A 15,952-nucleotide genomic window follows, 5' to 3' on the forward strand; every position below is an offset into this window, starting at 1 on the left:
CTTTAAGTTGTAAGTACACAAATTGCTGTAAGACTGAGTTATGATGACAGCTTTTCAATTTCCATTTGCCCAGAGGGCAGCTTTCAGTGTGTAAGTTAGACCCCATGACAGTCGTTGGAGTTTCCCAAACTACAGCTCAGCTGCCACTGGCTCAAATGGTATTTCTCTGCCTACAAGACATGGGAGGGATCCTTCCGGGCTTGTGTGCATCTGCAACTACCCTACCACCTCTCAGGGAGGCAGACACTAACAGAGCTGGAGTGCACAGAGCCCCAGATTTGTTGCCAGGCAGTGTTGGTGTCCCTCAGTAATCACAAAAACACCAACCCAACCCACCAGGAGCTCTTGGGTTAGGGCCCAGGCCTGGGTATTGTCTTAAAGCTACCCGGGTGCTTCTAATGTGCCGTGAACATTAAACACCATGGCCCTAGTGGGTTAATTTACTAAGGTGTCATTTGGATGTGGCCTTGGAGAGAGGCCATACAAAAGCAGAGAAGACTGGGTTGACTGAGGCCAAGTGGGAGCATGGCCCTGGGCCTTGTGAGAAAGTGATTCTGCGCCAAGGAACATGGAGCGTGTAGCAGGCAGTTCTTGGCAAAGGACAGTGAGGTCAGTGGGTAGCCTTCTTTCAAGTTCATGGTAAAACAATATGTGATCAAACATCTCAAGCTGGGAAAATGCCCTGTGATAGCAGCTTGCTGTCAAGATACTAGGATTTCACAAAACAGCAGAACCCACTGTTGACGCCGATGCCAGGGTCCCTGCAGCTCTCTTCAGCACCAGAGGCTACCAGCCGCTTCCGTCAGAGGAAGCGGGCTGACGCACACGGCGCGCCAGGCCTTAGCAGAACAAATCCATGGGAGAGCCGTGGCCCGTTGGATGATGTGTACTCTGCTTTAGGAACACATTTCACAAGCTTTTCTGCGTGCTGTCTTTGTGGTGGTTCTGCAGCTTTATGGTGGGTGAAAGCTTGGGAGCCCACACAGATCCTCCTGCCCTGCCCTTCTTTTTACATATCAGGAAACTGAAGTTCTTGTCCTCAATGTCTTTAAGCAGAGTTTGGGAGTTTCTTACCTCCCATTCAAGTGCCTCTGAAATTCACTTGGATTTCCAACGTTGGGGGGTGACTTGCCTCCCAGCAGAGCACTGAGTTGCTGTTGTTTTTAACTCTGACCGAGTGAATATGTTGACATTACAATATTATTTACTGGCTGCCGTTTATTGATGTGAGCATGTGCTAGGTCTCTGCTGCTGGTCTTACGTTTATCGTGTTGAATGCCAGTACCAACTCTTCAAGGATATTGCTGTTCCCATTTTACTGTGGAGAACACTGAGAGCACACATAATTTAATTTAATGCAGTCCTAACCCAGAGAGTCTGCACGAGTCCCACAACGCCACGTGCCCAGTGACAAGCCATCAGAGCTGGTGATGGGTGCCCCAGGCCGCTTCTCTCCCTGTGCCCTGTGGCCACGTTCTCTGTCCCATGACCTTGGCCTGGGGCCTTTCAGACCCATTCCGTCTTTCTCGCCTCAGAGCTGTGCCCGGTAGAACTCTACCACCCCAGCTTTGGGAACAGCCTGGCTGTTTACAATTTATTTTTCTTGGAAACAGTGCTACATCTCACCTGCTTTTAATGGAGTTTCATTTTGCTACCCGGTATCTCCTTCCTTCCTGTGGTTTAGAAGGAAGAAAACACTGTTAAGTTCGGCCCGAGCTCTAAACAGATGTTGTGCGTGTCTCTGAGTCTTGGCCTTGGCCTGCCAGCATCGCTGTGCCCATGCCAAATGCTTCCAGATAGCATGCAATAAGCAGAAACTGAAGGTGGGGTCAATCCACCCACGTCCTTCTGTTCTGCTTCTTGAGCACATTAGCATCTGGACTCTAGGAGGTGCCACCTGCTCTCAGGAAAGCCAGTGGCATCGGATCTGGGCAGGAGGCGAATGCAGGTGTTGTCTGTTTTCATGAACCTGACCGTGTAAAAATCTCAATGGGATCATACCAACCTGAAGAAGTGGCTATCTTTTATGAGGAGTTTTCATTTTAAAGAAAGGTTTGCCAGGAATCCTTTGCCAGTTTACTTTCCCCTTATATTAAAAAAAAAAGAAAAGAAAGAAAATGGTGGCTCAATGGCAAGAGTGTGACTTACACACAACTTTTTAAAGCTACCTCTGTAACAAATCAGATGGCAAAACACACAAGAGCTGTATGGAAAGCACACTGCACGGGTTTTCCGTAGAAGTCAGTGTAAGAGTAGGGGTCAGGGCAAAAGAGATTCCAGGAAGGATTGGGAACATAGCTGTGTCTCTGCCCGGGAGGGGTCACAGTGCAGTCAGTCAGATAATATTCATAAACTTCTCAAATGTGTATGTACTATGCTACACTGGATTCAGTTAAAAACATAATCACAGGCGACAGTGTCACACCCCGCTTGGCTTGCCTTCAGACACATGAGGAAGGGGACTGTACAAGGTGACCTTTCCAGGTCCCCCTGCGGGAGTGTGACTCTGTGAACGACTAGCAATAGCTTCAGTGCCTGGAGCCTGACAGTGTTCCAGGTCAGCCCTGAGAAGGGACTGTGTGAGACAGAGGCACGCTGTACAGATCTTCTGCGCTCTCAGCATGCTGTCGGAGGCGAAGTCTTCCCAGATCCCACACTGCAGGGGAGCTGTGTCAGCCTGGGATGGGGCCAGGGCATGGGGAGCAGAGAGAGGGGTCTGTGGAATAAGACCCAGTAGAGGCCAGGCACCAGGTCTCAAGTATTTGCAAGCATTTGGAGGCAGGGCAGGAGAGGGTGGATGAAAAGCAATGTGGAGAATTGTAAAGAAAGTCTCGCCTGAGCCCCGCTTTCCTAAAAGGCTGAAGGTCTTGTCTCTTAACCCACTTCATCTGCCTGCCACCGTACTCAGTACCGTGCTCACAAAATGACACCTTCCCATTAAGAGAGACCTCAAACGTTTTAACTGATAATGGAGATATGAAACAAAAAAGTACGATTTCTTGAAAACAAACCTCCCAGGTGCTCCCAGGGCTCCACCAGTCCCTGACAAGAATGGATAAACGGCAAGGTCTGGAACTTTTTATCCAGGCCGTGATAACTGCAAACTGAAGCAGGATCCCTTTAAGTATTTATTCATGGGTTCATTTTCCTATCATCCTATTGTGAAATAGCCTCCCTTACCTGAGCAGTCTTCAGGCTGTATATATAAAGCAGGGCCAGGCTGCAGTGCAAGCTCACTGCTGTCATCCTGCTGATGACAATCTAGCAACGGAGACAGAAAGGAAGTCTAGGAAGCCTGAGAGAAAATTTTTTTAAAAAAGAGAATGAGGCAGTCATCCTAGAAAAATATTGCAAAAGAGAAGACTAAAAAAAATTTGAATGGAAAGAAAAAATATAGACCACATAATCCATATTGTTTGCAAAGACAGAGAAAACATTTCATTTATAGAGGTAGACAGAGTGATACAGGAAATATATCTGCTCCATGCAAATTTATTAAACGAAACTTTCTCTCTTTCTTTCTTTTAGATAAAAAACCTCTTCATGAAATAAAACCCCAAAGTAAGTTATTTTTGCTCTTGTGGATATAATTGATTCTCATATTTGCTGCCTTACTGTTGTGTTTGTTGAGGAGCCAAAGAGCACTGAAGTTGGTATGAGAGATCCAGAGCTTGGGGCTCCTTCTTCTTGGGTTTGGAAGCACATATCAGAGGCTGACATTGCAAAAGAAATACGCACACCCCTCCCTTCCCTCAGAGTGAAAGTAAATCTTTCCTCTTGAATTCCACCTGCCTATAAGTCCATTCCTCTGCAAATGTCATCTTATTTCTGAGAAGATTTACAGCATGAAAATTAATAAATATTTGTCAGTGCACACTTCCATGAGAGCGACCTTGGGCAAAAACCGGACCTGACAGAGCTTCTGTGCCCAGGAGGAGGGAGCGGCTGAGATGCGGACTGTGAAAGCTGTGGCAGCTGGGCAGATTAGGATGCAGTATTCAACAGTGAATTTATCAGGGACTGCAAATCTTGGTGTCGGGGCTGGCTGGAGCTCTGGACGCAGGCTTGCTTCATGGAGACAATTTTGCGTTATCTCCGTCTTTGGCATGCAGTAGATGTGGGACAGGCGCACAGCGTGGCATTTGACCCTATTGCTCTCAGCCTTGGCTGAACTTTAGAGCCACCCGGGGGCCTTTTTAAAAACCCGGTTCCCAGGCTGTTGCCCTAGACCAGTGAAACCAGAATTGGGGTGGTTTAGAAACCATGACTCCTTTAAAGATCCTCAGACGATTGCACTGTGCAGCTCAGGTTGAGGACCACTGTCTTAGGAAGGTGTTTCTCAAAAGGTGGATCAGCAGCCCCATGCATTAGAGTCTGCGAGCGTGGGGGGAGCTTCTTAAATTCCCTCTTTCACAACAAATGACTTAGAAAACTGGTGCAGGGTGGAGGGTTCTCCTGAGAATCTACGTTTTAACATGTCCCCCAAATGATTCTCAAGTGCTCAAAGATATGGAAAGTATACTAGCAAAACCTCCAGCTAGAAGGGTGTCAGCAGGTAGGAGCAGATACACAGCCGCTTGGCCAGTTTGAGTTGTATTGTAGAAGTTGGCCCTGTGCACTATCTCCCATTTCTGCATAAAATGAATGGTCACTGATCTTTTAAATCCTAGGCTATGAAAATTCAAAAAGCTTAAGAGAGTCAATCACTTTAATTAGCTAACTTCTTTGCAAGAATGAAGACCGGTTGAAATGGACAGGAACAGGTCACTTGGGACAAGGGGTCTAGGGACTTAAGAGAAAAGGCCAGTCAAGCTGTGATGTTCACACTTCAGTATGTTGCTTCAGGCCAGCTCAAGATAGAAAGATGTAACTGTTTGCCAAGTCTGAGAACTTTGCGGCACGACAAACACTTCCTTAATGTCTTCTCCCTGCTGTGTGCTGCTGCTCAAGTCACGTGTTGGTACTTAGGTAGCAGCCCTCTGACGTTGTGCACGCTTGATTTCGAATCCGTGGGAAGATTGCAGGTGGAGGAATCCAGTTGTGTATGTGTGTGTTTGTGTGTCTGTGCATGTTGAGAGAGAGAGAGAGAGAGAGGTCACTGAATATTGGGCTTGTTCGGAATGACAGCTACAGTAGGTGGACTGGCAAGGGGCTCATGTCACCGACTGCCTACCACCCACTGGTTCTTGCGGGCAGCACAGACAAGATCATGGCTACCCATGTGGTGCCGACGTGAGAGTTACTCAGAAGTGCATGTGTGTGTTTTAAAAATTAATTTCACGCTTAGTTTGTGAGTCCTGTGCCATTCTAATTTGGTTACATCTGTACTTCCAGCCATAAACCCCACAGTAGCTATTTCCAGCCCTTAGGGACTCCTGAATTAGTTTTTGCTTGGGCTTCTCACTCCTGCACACCATGCTTAATTGCTGGATACTGCAATGGAATCGCTTAAACTGTTTTAATTTGTGATTTCCTAAAAATAAAACCTTAACAGAATCAATGTGATTGCAAAAGGCTCCCAGAGGAATCCAGTCAGGGTTCTAGAGGCTACCTGGTTGGGAGTGCATTATATAAATTCAGGTTGTGGTGGTTCAGGGAAGAGGGGGCGCTTAGTTGAAGACTTCATGAATCATCACTGATGCAAAATCAAAGTCAATTCTGAAGATAATTGAGAAACAACCTGTTCCTATATATAGCTGTACATGTACTCCTTCGCAAGGCCTGGTGGCTGAAAAATGTTGCTCAGCCTTGCACGTGGGCCTCCTGAGCAGGCAGGCCAAGGAGCCAGCTTTATGTTGCGGGGAAGTGTAAAAAAGAAAGTGAAGTCTTGAGATATCTGTTGGCAAATCATAATGACAAACTGGGGAAAATGTGTGCACTGCATAGCTCATGAAAGCACTTATTGTAAATGAGATAATTTAATCAATTACGTCTCCTAATGTACTAAACCGAATGTTTCATTTTCTGCTTCTGCACATCTTAAATTATCTTCAGGTGCTTTATGAGATTTAATCATAGTTAATAGAAACTTCATTACCATCAAATGTGCTTTCAATAAATGTTGTGTAACAATGTCAGGAGGTGCAGTAAAATATAGTAGGTTCTGAATGGCAAACACACACCCCCAGAGTCAGACTGAGAAATGGTTGTGTTCAGACAAAGGGACTACTTTGTGGCTTGGGGATGTGGCTTTCTGATAGTCCATCAGCCCCTAAGGAGTGGCTAATTCAGCAAACTCACCTTGGGGATGAAAGGGATTTAGCTTCTCCCTGGAACATAACCCAGAACCACATAGCCTCTCTCCGTCTCCTTTTTCCATAGTTGTTTTGTACCAGACAGAGGTGCATGCTAAGCACGAGTCCATTTAATTGTCCTAGAGTCAGCTAACTGCAGGACATCTGCAGTTGATTCTCTCCCAGTAACCTTAATATCAACTTTTTCAAAATTGAATTTATCCTTCTCTGTCCCTGTTCCTAAGCAGGCCCCTCCCATCTTATCCATTTCAGTGGATAGGATACCATGAAGTCAGTGGTCTAGCTCCAAAGCTTCGACAGCTGCCTACACTCGTCTGCCTTTTTCCTTTCCCTTGTCCCACTCTATACCCCATAAATCAGAACAATCTTAACTATCCTACCACCTAAACAGACCTCAAGGTCATCAGCTTCTTTCCATTTTCACTCTACTCAGATCCGTCTCTCCATTCATTGAACAACTCGGTATTGAGGGCATGCCCTGTGCCAGGAAAAGGTGGTGGAGAATCAGCTCTGAGCAAAACAGACCCAGTATCCACTTCCACAAAGATTACGGTTCCCGTGAGGGGAGCTGAAAACAAACCAGGACGTGTACGGCACAAAGTGCCCCAGGAGGGTGGTCAGTGTTGTGAAGAGAAATAAATCAGGGTGAGGGACTCAGGCGGGGCTGGAGGAAGGGTTTATTTTTTGTAGAAGGTGCTCATAGAAGGCGTCTGTAATAAAATGATATTTAAAAGACACTAAGAGAAGCAAGGAGAAAAGCATCTGGATATCTGGGAACAGCAGGCTGCCGAGCCTGCGAGGCGGGAGCTCGCTCAGAATGTCAGGACCAGCACGGCGGCCAGGGGACAGGGAGCAGAGTGGCAAACGCAAGTCATAATAGCTACGATCTGAGATACGGGCTGAGGGGAACACCGGCCAATGCCTTGGTAATGCCTTTGACCTTTACTCTGAGCAAGATAAGAAGTCGTCAAGGGATTTTAGTCATACTGCTATGACCGAATATTTTCAACAATAAATTCTACCTGCCATGTTGCGTGTAAACATGCAGGGAAATTGTAAAATGACATATTTGGATACCTTTTGAAGGCAGAAAGGATTCACCTTGGATTGGGTAAAGAGTACCAGAGGAAGAAAAGTGTTAGGGGTGATTCCAGAAATGTAGTTCCGCACTAGACAGATGGAGTTGCTGTTACTGATGGGGAGAAAACTTGATGTAGTGGATCTGGAGGGAGAATTGAGCATGTCAAAAATGCTGAGAGGAACATACCTATTAAACATCTGAGTGGAGAGGCTGAGCACGCAGCTGAATATATGAGTCTGGAGGTCAGAGGAGAGTCCTGCCTGGTGACGTAAATCTGGGCTTGTCAGTGTCCGGATGATATTTAAAGCCATTAGGTTGAAAGAGATCAAAGATAATGAGTGTGGATGGGGAAGGGAAGGAAGCTGAGGCCTGAGCCCTAAAGGACGTCATCATTTAGATGTAGAGGGGGTCAGAAGTCACCACAGAGGGGACAGAAATGCAATAGCCAGTATAGTACAAGAAAGCTAAATGAAACGAAAACGGTGTTCCGGGAGAAGAGTAAAAAGTTCAGGCCATCTTCATCCTGAGCCAGGATTCCTACAGTTGCCTCCCTGTATCCAGCTTATCTGATCTTTCTAGAACTTCAATTCTGGTCTGATCACCTGATTTAAACTCCTCAGCAGCTAGGTGTTATTTCTGAGAAAAAGTCCAAAGTGCTTAATATGTGTGTGAGCTGATCACAGCTTTCTTTTCTTAAGCACATCGGCTTCTCCCAGTCAGTTTCTCATTAGGAGTCTCCCCATCCGCTCGCCACTTGCAATATTATTCTTAGTTTCCCAGGAAGCCTAGGCCCGTTTCGGCATGCGACACCTCATGCATTCTGTTACTTCTGCCTGAAAACTCTCTCTCCACCTAATCCTTAACCTCTTTAGTTGATTGTTCCTTCAGGTTTCAGCCTTGGTGTTACTTCTTCTGCAAGGTCTTCACTGACCTCCCACCCCAACCTGTGAGTCAGTCACTCCTATAGTCAAACCATGACTCCCAGTCACTCCCAATATGAAACAGATTTCCCTATTTCTGTTCTGTATTTTCATTGTCTTTATAGTGGCTGGGCTTCCCCATTCTGATGCACATTTCCCTGCCTTCTGGGAGCCAGGATAGAGTCTTACTCATCCTCTTCTCTGTGGCATTTACCACCATGCCTAGTGTGTATTAGATGTTCAATAAATCTTTGTGGAGTTTTGGTCTTACATCTTCTTGCTAACTCCTCACTGGGCCTTTTATAGTTAAGGTGAAAATAAAGATTTTGCTTCTATATATTCATTTTTCCTCAATCATATAGTAGATATTTATTCTCTAATTAGTCTATGTAAATAGAATTGACCCAACAAAGGAAAAAATAAGAACTTTTTCTTCTTCCCCATAACTTCAATACAAGTAGAGGTTGACAAATGCTTTGAGAAAAGCGGAAGGAGGGAAACAGTGTCTAACAGCCATCTATTCTGTTCCAGGTACTAGGTGACAACCCAAAGTGCATGCTTCCCAGAATCCTGTCCCATCAAAGAAGGGCACGAATGTGTCCTTCAAGTCTGAAAACTAGGTACAATCCTCTCAGTGACACACATTCCGTTCTACACAGTTTCCCTAAATGCACTGCCTTCACCCAACATGGAACAACAAAGAGCCTGGGAATCCCTGTCCTTTGTGATCTTCATAGATTGGGTGACACCTCAGAAGATGTGTGGTCTACACTGACAGTCTGGACATGGTCCTTCAGGCCATGTAGGCTTGTGCAGTGCACTGAACCCGTAGAGCTTTCTGTGCCTCTGGGATATACCTTTAAATTCTCAATGACCTCTAGGCTCCTCCGAGCAAATGGTCGACTGCTGGCATCAGTGCTGATCTTCTAGCCCTGCCTTAAAACACCTTTTTTCCTCTCTTTTTCCCATCATGTTTCTTCATCTCCTGCTGATTATTTTCAGTCATGTAAACATGGCACTTTCCACAAATTGCGTGACTTGCACTGTCCTTCAGATTTATTCCTACTGCGAATCCATTCAGCCCGGATGTATGTGCAGTACTGGTGATTTTCTTAACCATGTTCCATTTTTTTATTATCTAATTTTTATCCCATCCTAAGCATATGCCCCTTTTTTTTTTAACTGTCATCCCCAGTGATATTGTTGACTTGGCCCTTGAAGGACGTGATAAGATTTTGTTCATTAAATACCTCAGAACTCAGCACAGATTTGGTGAATAAGCAATAGACAGATATGTTCTTCGGCATCGGGATCACCAGGGTTATGTGTTTAAAATGTGAATTCACAGGCCCTGTCTCCCCCAGTTAGTATAGTCAAAGTTTATGGAATTTATATGTGTAGTTTTCAGATTAGGAAATTAAAATCATTTTCTCAAGTGCTGGAGTTCAAATCCTGCTTTTTTTTTACTCTCTCCCCCATTTTAATTTGGTCTTCCTAGTTGATAGGTAAAAGTTCAGTTGTTTTGGAGCCAGAGGTAAAGTTACCAGATCAAATAAAGGACCCCTAGTTAAACTTGAATTTCAGAGAAATAGAGATACATTTTACATATACATATTCCAAATATTTCATGGAATACTTATACCAAAATGAGTCACTATTGATCTGAAGTTCAGATTTAACTGTGCCGTATTTTTTATTTGCTTAACCTGACTTTATTAAAAGGAGTAAAACATGTCTCAACATGTATTATCAAGAAATTTTTTTTTTTAAATAGATCACATTTACTGCCAATCTCTGAAGAATGGTTAGAACCAAAACAGAGAAACAGGTAATTGGAAGAGAGAGCCTTTCAGGAAGATCAAAAAGTCTGACCAAGAAAGTCTGAAGTACAAGGTCTACTGGAGGGAAAAGAGTAATCAGGTTTGGTCAGAGAGTAGCGTCTGGATGGATGGGAAGTGGGCGAAACAGTTGACCACGAGAAGGGGCCAGAGCATAAGGCGTCCTGAGTTATAAAAAGTTCTTGTTGGAAGGGACTCAGTGCACGCAGGATGGAGAGCCATTGAAAGGCGGTGGCAGGGGCAGGGGCAGAGCTGCCGGGAGAGTAATCTGCGTGTATGGTTCAGGATGGCCAAGGCCGGGGGGCACGCATGTTGGGTAACACGGCTGTGCAGGGGGGGGTCAGCTGGGTGTCTCCTGTTGACACTAGGAGGTGAGAGGCACTGCAGATGCAGTCCGTAAGGCATGTGAGTGGTCTGAGGGAGAAGCCCGTGGGAAGAGAACGAAAGGTGACTCCGATCTCAAGCCTGGTCACCCATGGCGGCATTACTACAAGAAGGGAATCCAAGAGATGGAATTATTGGAAGAGAGAAGAAGATGAATATCTGTAAACCCCATGACGAATGGGAGCCGTTTGCACACCGTGCCGGCGGTATTGTCCACTGAGCAGGAAGGACACTGGGATCAGGTCATCAGCCAGGAGACCTTGATTTGAGATTCTTTGGCATCAAGGAAATACTTAGTTAGCCTGTCAGCGTGAGTGACGGTCCAATTAGACCATCATAGAGAAAGGAAAAAGGGCCAAGAACTGAACTTAAAAGCCTGTTTATAGAACTAGAGAATGAAGGGTGATTATTAAATAACAAGAAAGAAGGCAGGAGAATCAAATTTAAGGGAATTTTTTTATTTTTTCTGAAAGGAGGGTTGGCTATTCTCGTCTGCCACTGCAGAGTAGTGGAAAAGAGTAGGTACAGAGATCACCACCATCGATGCACCTGTTGTAAACAGCCTTCAAGAAGGGACAGTGGTTTGGGCAAAAGACAGACTTTAGAGGGTAACAGAACAATCAGATGACACAGAAGCAGTGTGCCAGTTGAATTACCGTACAGCCTGGCAATGGGCTAGATGGATGGAAATAGAAATAAAGGAGGTCTATAGGTTCTGATAGGAAAGATCTATAAGATACTGTACATAAGAAATAAACCAAAGGATAGTAAAGGAAATATGGAGCCTTTATGATAAAAAAGGATAGAGAAAAACAAATGAAGGACATTTACATTTTTAGACTACATTACTTTTTTTATTTTTATGTATTTTTTATGTTTACATGTTTACATAGTTTACATTATTTTTTTCTGGAAGTTCTCAAAGACTTTTTCAAGAGTGTTTACTTTTGGAGAAGGTGGTATCAGAGGATAAGTTTTCTCCGTGTATAGTGTCACTTTTTATATTTCCTAAAACATTTCCTCAGCTGGAGCATGTATTTTTTCATTGAAGTATAGTTGATGTTATATTACTTACAGGTGTATAACACTGTGATTTGACATTTTGTATGCATTATGAAATGCTCACTTCAGTAAGTGTAGTTACCAAGAGTCACCAAAGTTATTACAGTATTTTCAATGGTATTCCTTACACTGTGCTTTTCGTTAAACATGTATTTTACTTATAGTTTTCTATATATAAGTTCCCTTATAAATAGAACAGGGATTAAGTGGTTAGGGAAATTATGAAATACATATTAAGAAATGTTAATGTTAAAAAATGCTTTAAGTTCTTTGCCACCAAGAGCTAAGAATTCCTTAGATAGAAAGATGACTACATGTTTGAGGTTATTGGAATAGTGTAAATTGGGGGAAGGAAATGAGGAGGTGATTAGGAAGGGAGACTGGTGGGTGTTTGTAGACAGAGGGCGAGGCTCAGGTGCAGAGGAGAGGTTTGAAGATGCCAAAGGGGATAATGAATGAGGTTGCATCCCATGGAGGCAGGGGAGGGTGGGATCAGAGCTGGCCTCTGGGGATGCGAGAACAGCAGAGGAATTTTGAATTGTAAGGCAGCAAGCTCACGAAGGATGGCCTCCATTTCTTCAGCTGGGAAGAGAGGCAGGTGAGAAGCAGGGTTCTTAAAGAAAGGAAACAAAGTTCAGAGTAACTGTTTTGATAAAAAACTATATTAGCCATAGGACATGGATAAAATAATTATTCAGCTGCAAGAGGGGGCCCAGGTGAGGGTGCCTCGCATCAGTTTTTTGAAACCAGCTAGTGTAGTCTAGGACTTTCTCTAGCAGGGCAGGTTAACCTGGGTGCAGGTGTAGAGAGAGGAGAGAAGGCCAAGGAAGCAGCACAGTAGATTGGCTAACAGCTTAGGAGCAAAGACACATGTGTGTTCAACTCCCTGGCTTTGCCATTTTCTAAGTATAAAGCCTTGATTACATTTTTGCCTTGTGTGAATCAAATCGTCATCCATGAAAAAGAAAATATAACACCCCCCTCAAACATATGTGGTTGGGAGGACGAGAATGTGGCCCCATCTGTAGTTCCAGACAACCGAACCCAAACATTGTCATTGAGTGGTAGGCAGTGCACCCTGAAGGACAGAGGTTCACAGCTGGATGGGGACAGAGCTAGAGCATCAGTGCCGGAGCCGGGCTGCCTGGGGCTGAATGCCAGCTCGCTACGTAGCTGTCAGGAGGCTTTGGGCAGGGCGACTGATTTTCTTACCCCCATGGACACAGGAAAATCGGGGCATTTTATAACGTTGCCGGAAAGATTAAAATGAGCTAATATGTGTGAAGTACCAGACCACCTGGCGTATAGTAAGCACTTCAAGAATTTGCTATTGTCGTCATTAATTACAGCAGCAAAATGGCAGCCACCACAGTAACAATAATGCAGTTTTGAGGCTGGAGATGGGAAAAGCCAGGATGGTGAGGGGTTATGAGATGCCAAGCAATACAAATATAGTTGGAATTGTTCCGCGTGGTTGACCATGGCTGACCATTTAAAAGCTACTTTCTGATGGGTGCAATAAAAAATGTTGCTTCTCAGTGACAGCGAGTGTAAACCACTCTAACAATACCTTCTGTTATATCATCGTTCAGCATGCAGCTAAACCCTTGTATGCACTGCTCTGTTATGCACAGCTGTGCCCGTACCTGGGTAGGGTGGGGGGCCCTGATGTGACCCTCTCCTGGCCTACTCTGGGAGTCCAGGGCCGCAGCTCATTGTTTCCTCTTTCATTTATTTTGTTTCTCCCACTCTCTCCTTGTGGATGTTTATTGTTTGGATTTCTTGATGATTCAATGGCTCTTATATATATATATATACACATATATAGCAACTCAAGTTGTTGTTTGTTTTATCACCTATTAGATACTGTAGAATGTTGCTCCCATTTCAGAAAACATAGCATCATATGTTTTGAAAGACACTTGCTATGGTCCTTTATTAATTTTGAGTAGTTCTCTAATCCTATAAAATAGATTCTAAGTTGATATGTAGTTAAGCTCCTAATACGGGAATTGAGTTAACTTTCAATTAATAGGTGGCATTAATATGTCTTGCAAATGCGAGTCTTGTTGAAGAGGAAAACGCAAATTAAGTAAATACCCTTCTCTGTGGTCTTTGGAGATATTAGTTACTACAAATGATTAGGTGTGATTATTGTTCATAAAGACATTGAACTTGTTAATACCCATTCCTTGAACTGTGAGGTTCTCAGGAACTATGAAAGGTCATTTAGGCCTTCTCGCCAGCTTTGAGCAAAAAATAAAATAACTGCAGGCTATTATAAAGTCATGCTGTTTTTTACAGACTTCCTGAAAGGAGATTTCACAATCTCCCTCAGAAGCACAGTGCGGGGTTTAACAACCCTTACTGTAGAAAAGGTCATTTTAATATCTAACTAGAGTCCCGGTTTCTATAATAAAAAGCCATGTCCTCCCCCTCAGTCTCTGTTAGAGATGGCGAAGACTTGGTTATTAGCTTCATCATAACTGAAGGGTCCTTGAGCACCTACTGTGGTCTATTCTGCTCTTCTAACAACGCTTTATGCATTAGGACCGCCTAGAGGCATTTGACCCGACCCCTCTCTCCGGGCAGAGGAGCCCCCCAGCTAGGACACTCCTCAGTAGATTCTGCCTAATCTGGGATACAAGCCATTTCTCAGTCAGTCCTTTCCTGTTGTTTCTCTAACCTGTAGGTTGTACATGACCATTTTTTGTACCACATGATGGGTTCTTCCAAATTTTTCTGTAAGTTCTTGTGTCTCTTAGAGGAAAATAGAGACAAAAACTCAGGAAAGACCCCAATGACATGTCGATACATAAAGCTTTGTTCACTTAACAAAGTCAGAGAAAAGTACCCTGGGCCCACAAAAAGCACAACCTGATCACGTCAGGGGGTATTGACACTTTTGTTCAAGATCACCCTGAGAAAACAAATCATCAGCACGGGTATATGTGAGCGAGCAGACAGGCATAAACACATACATGGGTAAATGTGGAGCATCCCTGCGGCACGGGTTCTAAAATCAACCTCAGGCTGTGAGTTCCTTAACTCTTCCCACAGTTTGAGGCCAGGCAAGAGATCAATCAATAGTTACCCACAATGATTTGCAAATTTCTGTGGGAAAATTATAGAGATATTACTGCTTTTGAAGAGATTAAAGCAGTTAGGGAGAATGCCCTGGCACTCAGATAGTTAACAATACAAAGTACGTTCCAAAATGTGTTCTAGGAACGAGAAGGACAGAAGAGTTGAGAAGACCACAGGTTGAAGGCTTGGCTGGATTGACCAGGACAGTGACTTTCGTAGAGGAGGGGTACCACCTGACGGATGGGTGGAGAGAGGTGGGTAGTGCCTAGATGCCCAGTGGGATGGAGGATATAGCACCGTGACCTGCCACCGTAATGCACATGGGAGACAGGGCCATCCCCCAGCAGGGATCCACCTAGCAGGTAAATTAATTACGACTGAGTCTGGGGTGCAGGGCAGAGCCGCAGAGGCGCGCATGAACACAGCCATGGGCACAGAGAGCTGTCAGGCTCTGGGCCGGAGCGTTTCCCCAAGGGTGCTGCTGCAGCGGCTTCTCATGTCCTCCAAGCAGAGGAACGCACGCAAGAGTTGAGAGAGACAGAGAGCGAGAGTGTGTGGTGCACGTGCATCCGGCGTCCCCCACCCACTCTGCCCGGAAGCCAGGCGGGAAACGTGGCCCTGACCCCTCAGGCCCTCCGTGCCCAGCTCTGAACAGACGTGAAAAGCAAACCAATTACATGTTGCACACAGAAATCCTGTGGGGAAAACCACTCTGTTTACCTGGAAGGACAGATGAGAAAATGGTGAGAAGGGGAAAAGAAAGACAAAAGAAAGAGGTAAATAAAGTAAAAACAGCTGGAGAGAAAGGGAATGAGAAGCCCTGTGACCCAGCTCCTTTGGGCGAGAATGTCCGACCAAGTCTCCCAAGGTGAGCACGCGGCCGGAGGACCGGCGTGCTGCCCTTGCGGCTCAGCTGGCTGCAAGGATGTCGTCCCTGCCTTGTCTTTCACCATTTTTTGACAAGAAACAACCGAAAATATGCACCACGTGTTAATGCAGCCGTACATCCTCATTTCCATTGTATGATTGGTCTGCAACAAGTGTTTGTTGAATTAATGAAATTATTGGATCTTGACCTTGAACATTCCCAGGACATATTGTTCTTATAAAACAAATGCCACTTTGCTTACCTTTCTATAGGTGTCCACTTCTCTGCCCCAAACTTCCCCATCCTACCCCTCAAGCCCCTGCACTCATTTTTCAGAATTCTGTAATTCAATATTTCATTCTCTTAAGTCAAATAGATTCTGCAAATATTTCTGGAAAAGGTACCACATTGAGCCGTATCAAACCTTTAAGCCTCAGTCTGAAGGCATATGTTGGGTT

At 44.7% G+C, this 15,952-nt stretch overlaps 1 protein-coding gene across 10 annotated transcripts in view; it reads left to right on the plus strand.

Annotated features, from left to right (window-relative positions):
• The window catches only part of UNC5D (unc-5 netrin receptor D), a 582,780-nt gene that overhangs the window by 453,165 nt on the left and 113,663 nt on the right, over nucleotides 1–15,952 (plus strand). For 8 of the 10 annotated variants that reach the window (XM_036894362.2, XM_036894357.2, XM_036894359.2 and 5 more), the window contains one exon: nucleotides 3,529–3,561. The exons of the other annotated variants lie outside the window; for them this stretch is intronic. In XM_036894362.2, coding sequence (XP_036750257.1) covers nucleotides 3,529–3,561 — 33 coding nt within the window. The remainder of the gene's footprint in view (nucleotides 1–3,528; nucleotides 3,562–15,952) is intronic. 10 annotated transcript variants of the gene reach the window in all.

Source organism: Manis pentadactyla, chromosome 7 (assembly GCF_030020395.1).
Source record: "Manis pentadactyla isolate mManPen7 chromosome 7, mManPen7.hap1, whole genome shotgun sequence".
Taxonomy (NCBI): domain Eukaryota; kingdom Metazoa; phylum Chordata; class Mammalia; order Pholidota; family Manidae; genus Manis; species Manis pentadactyla.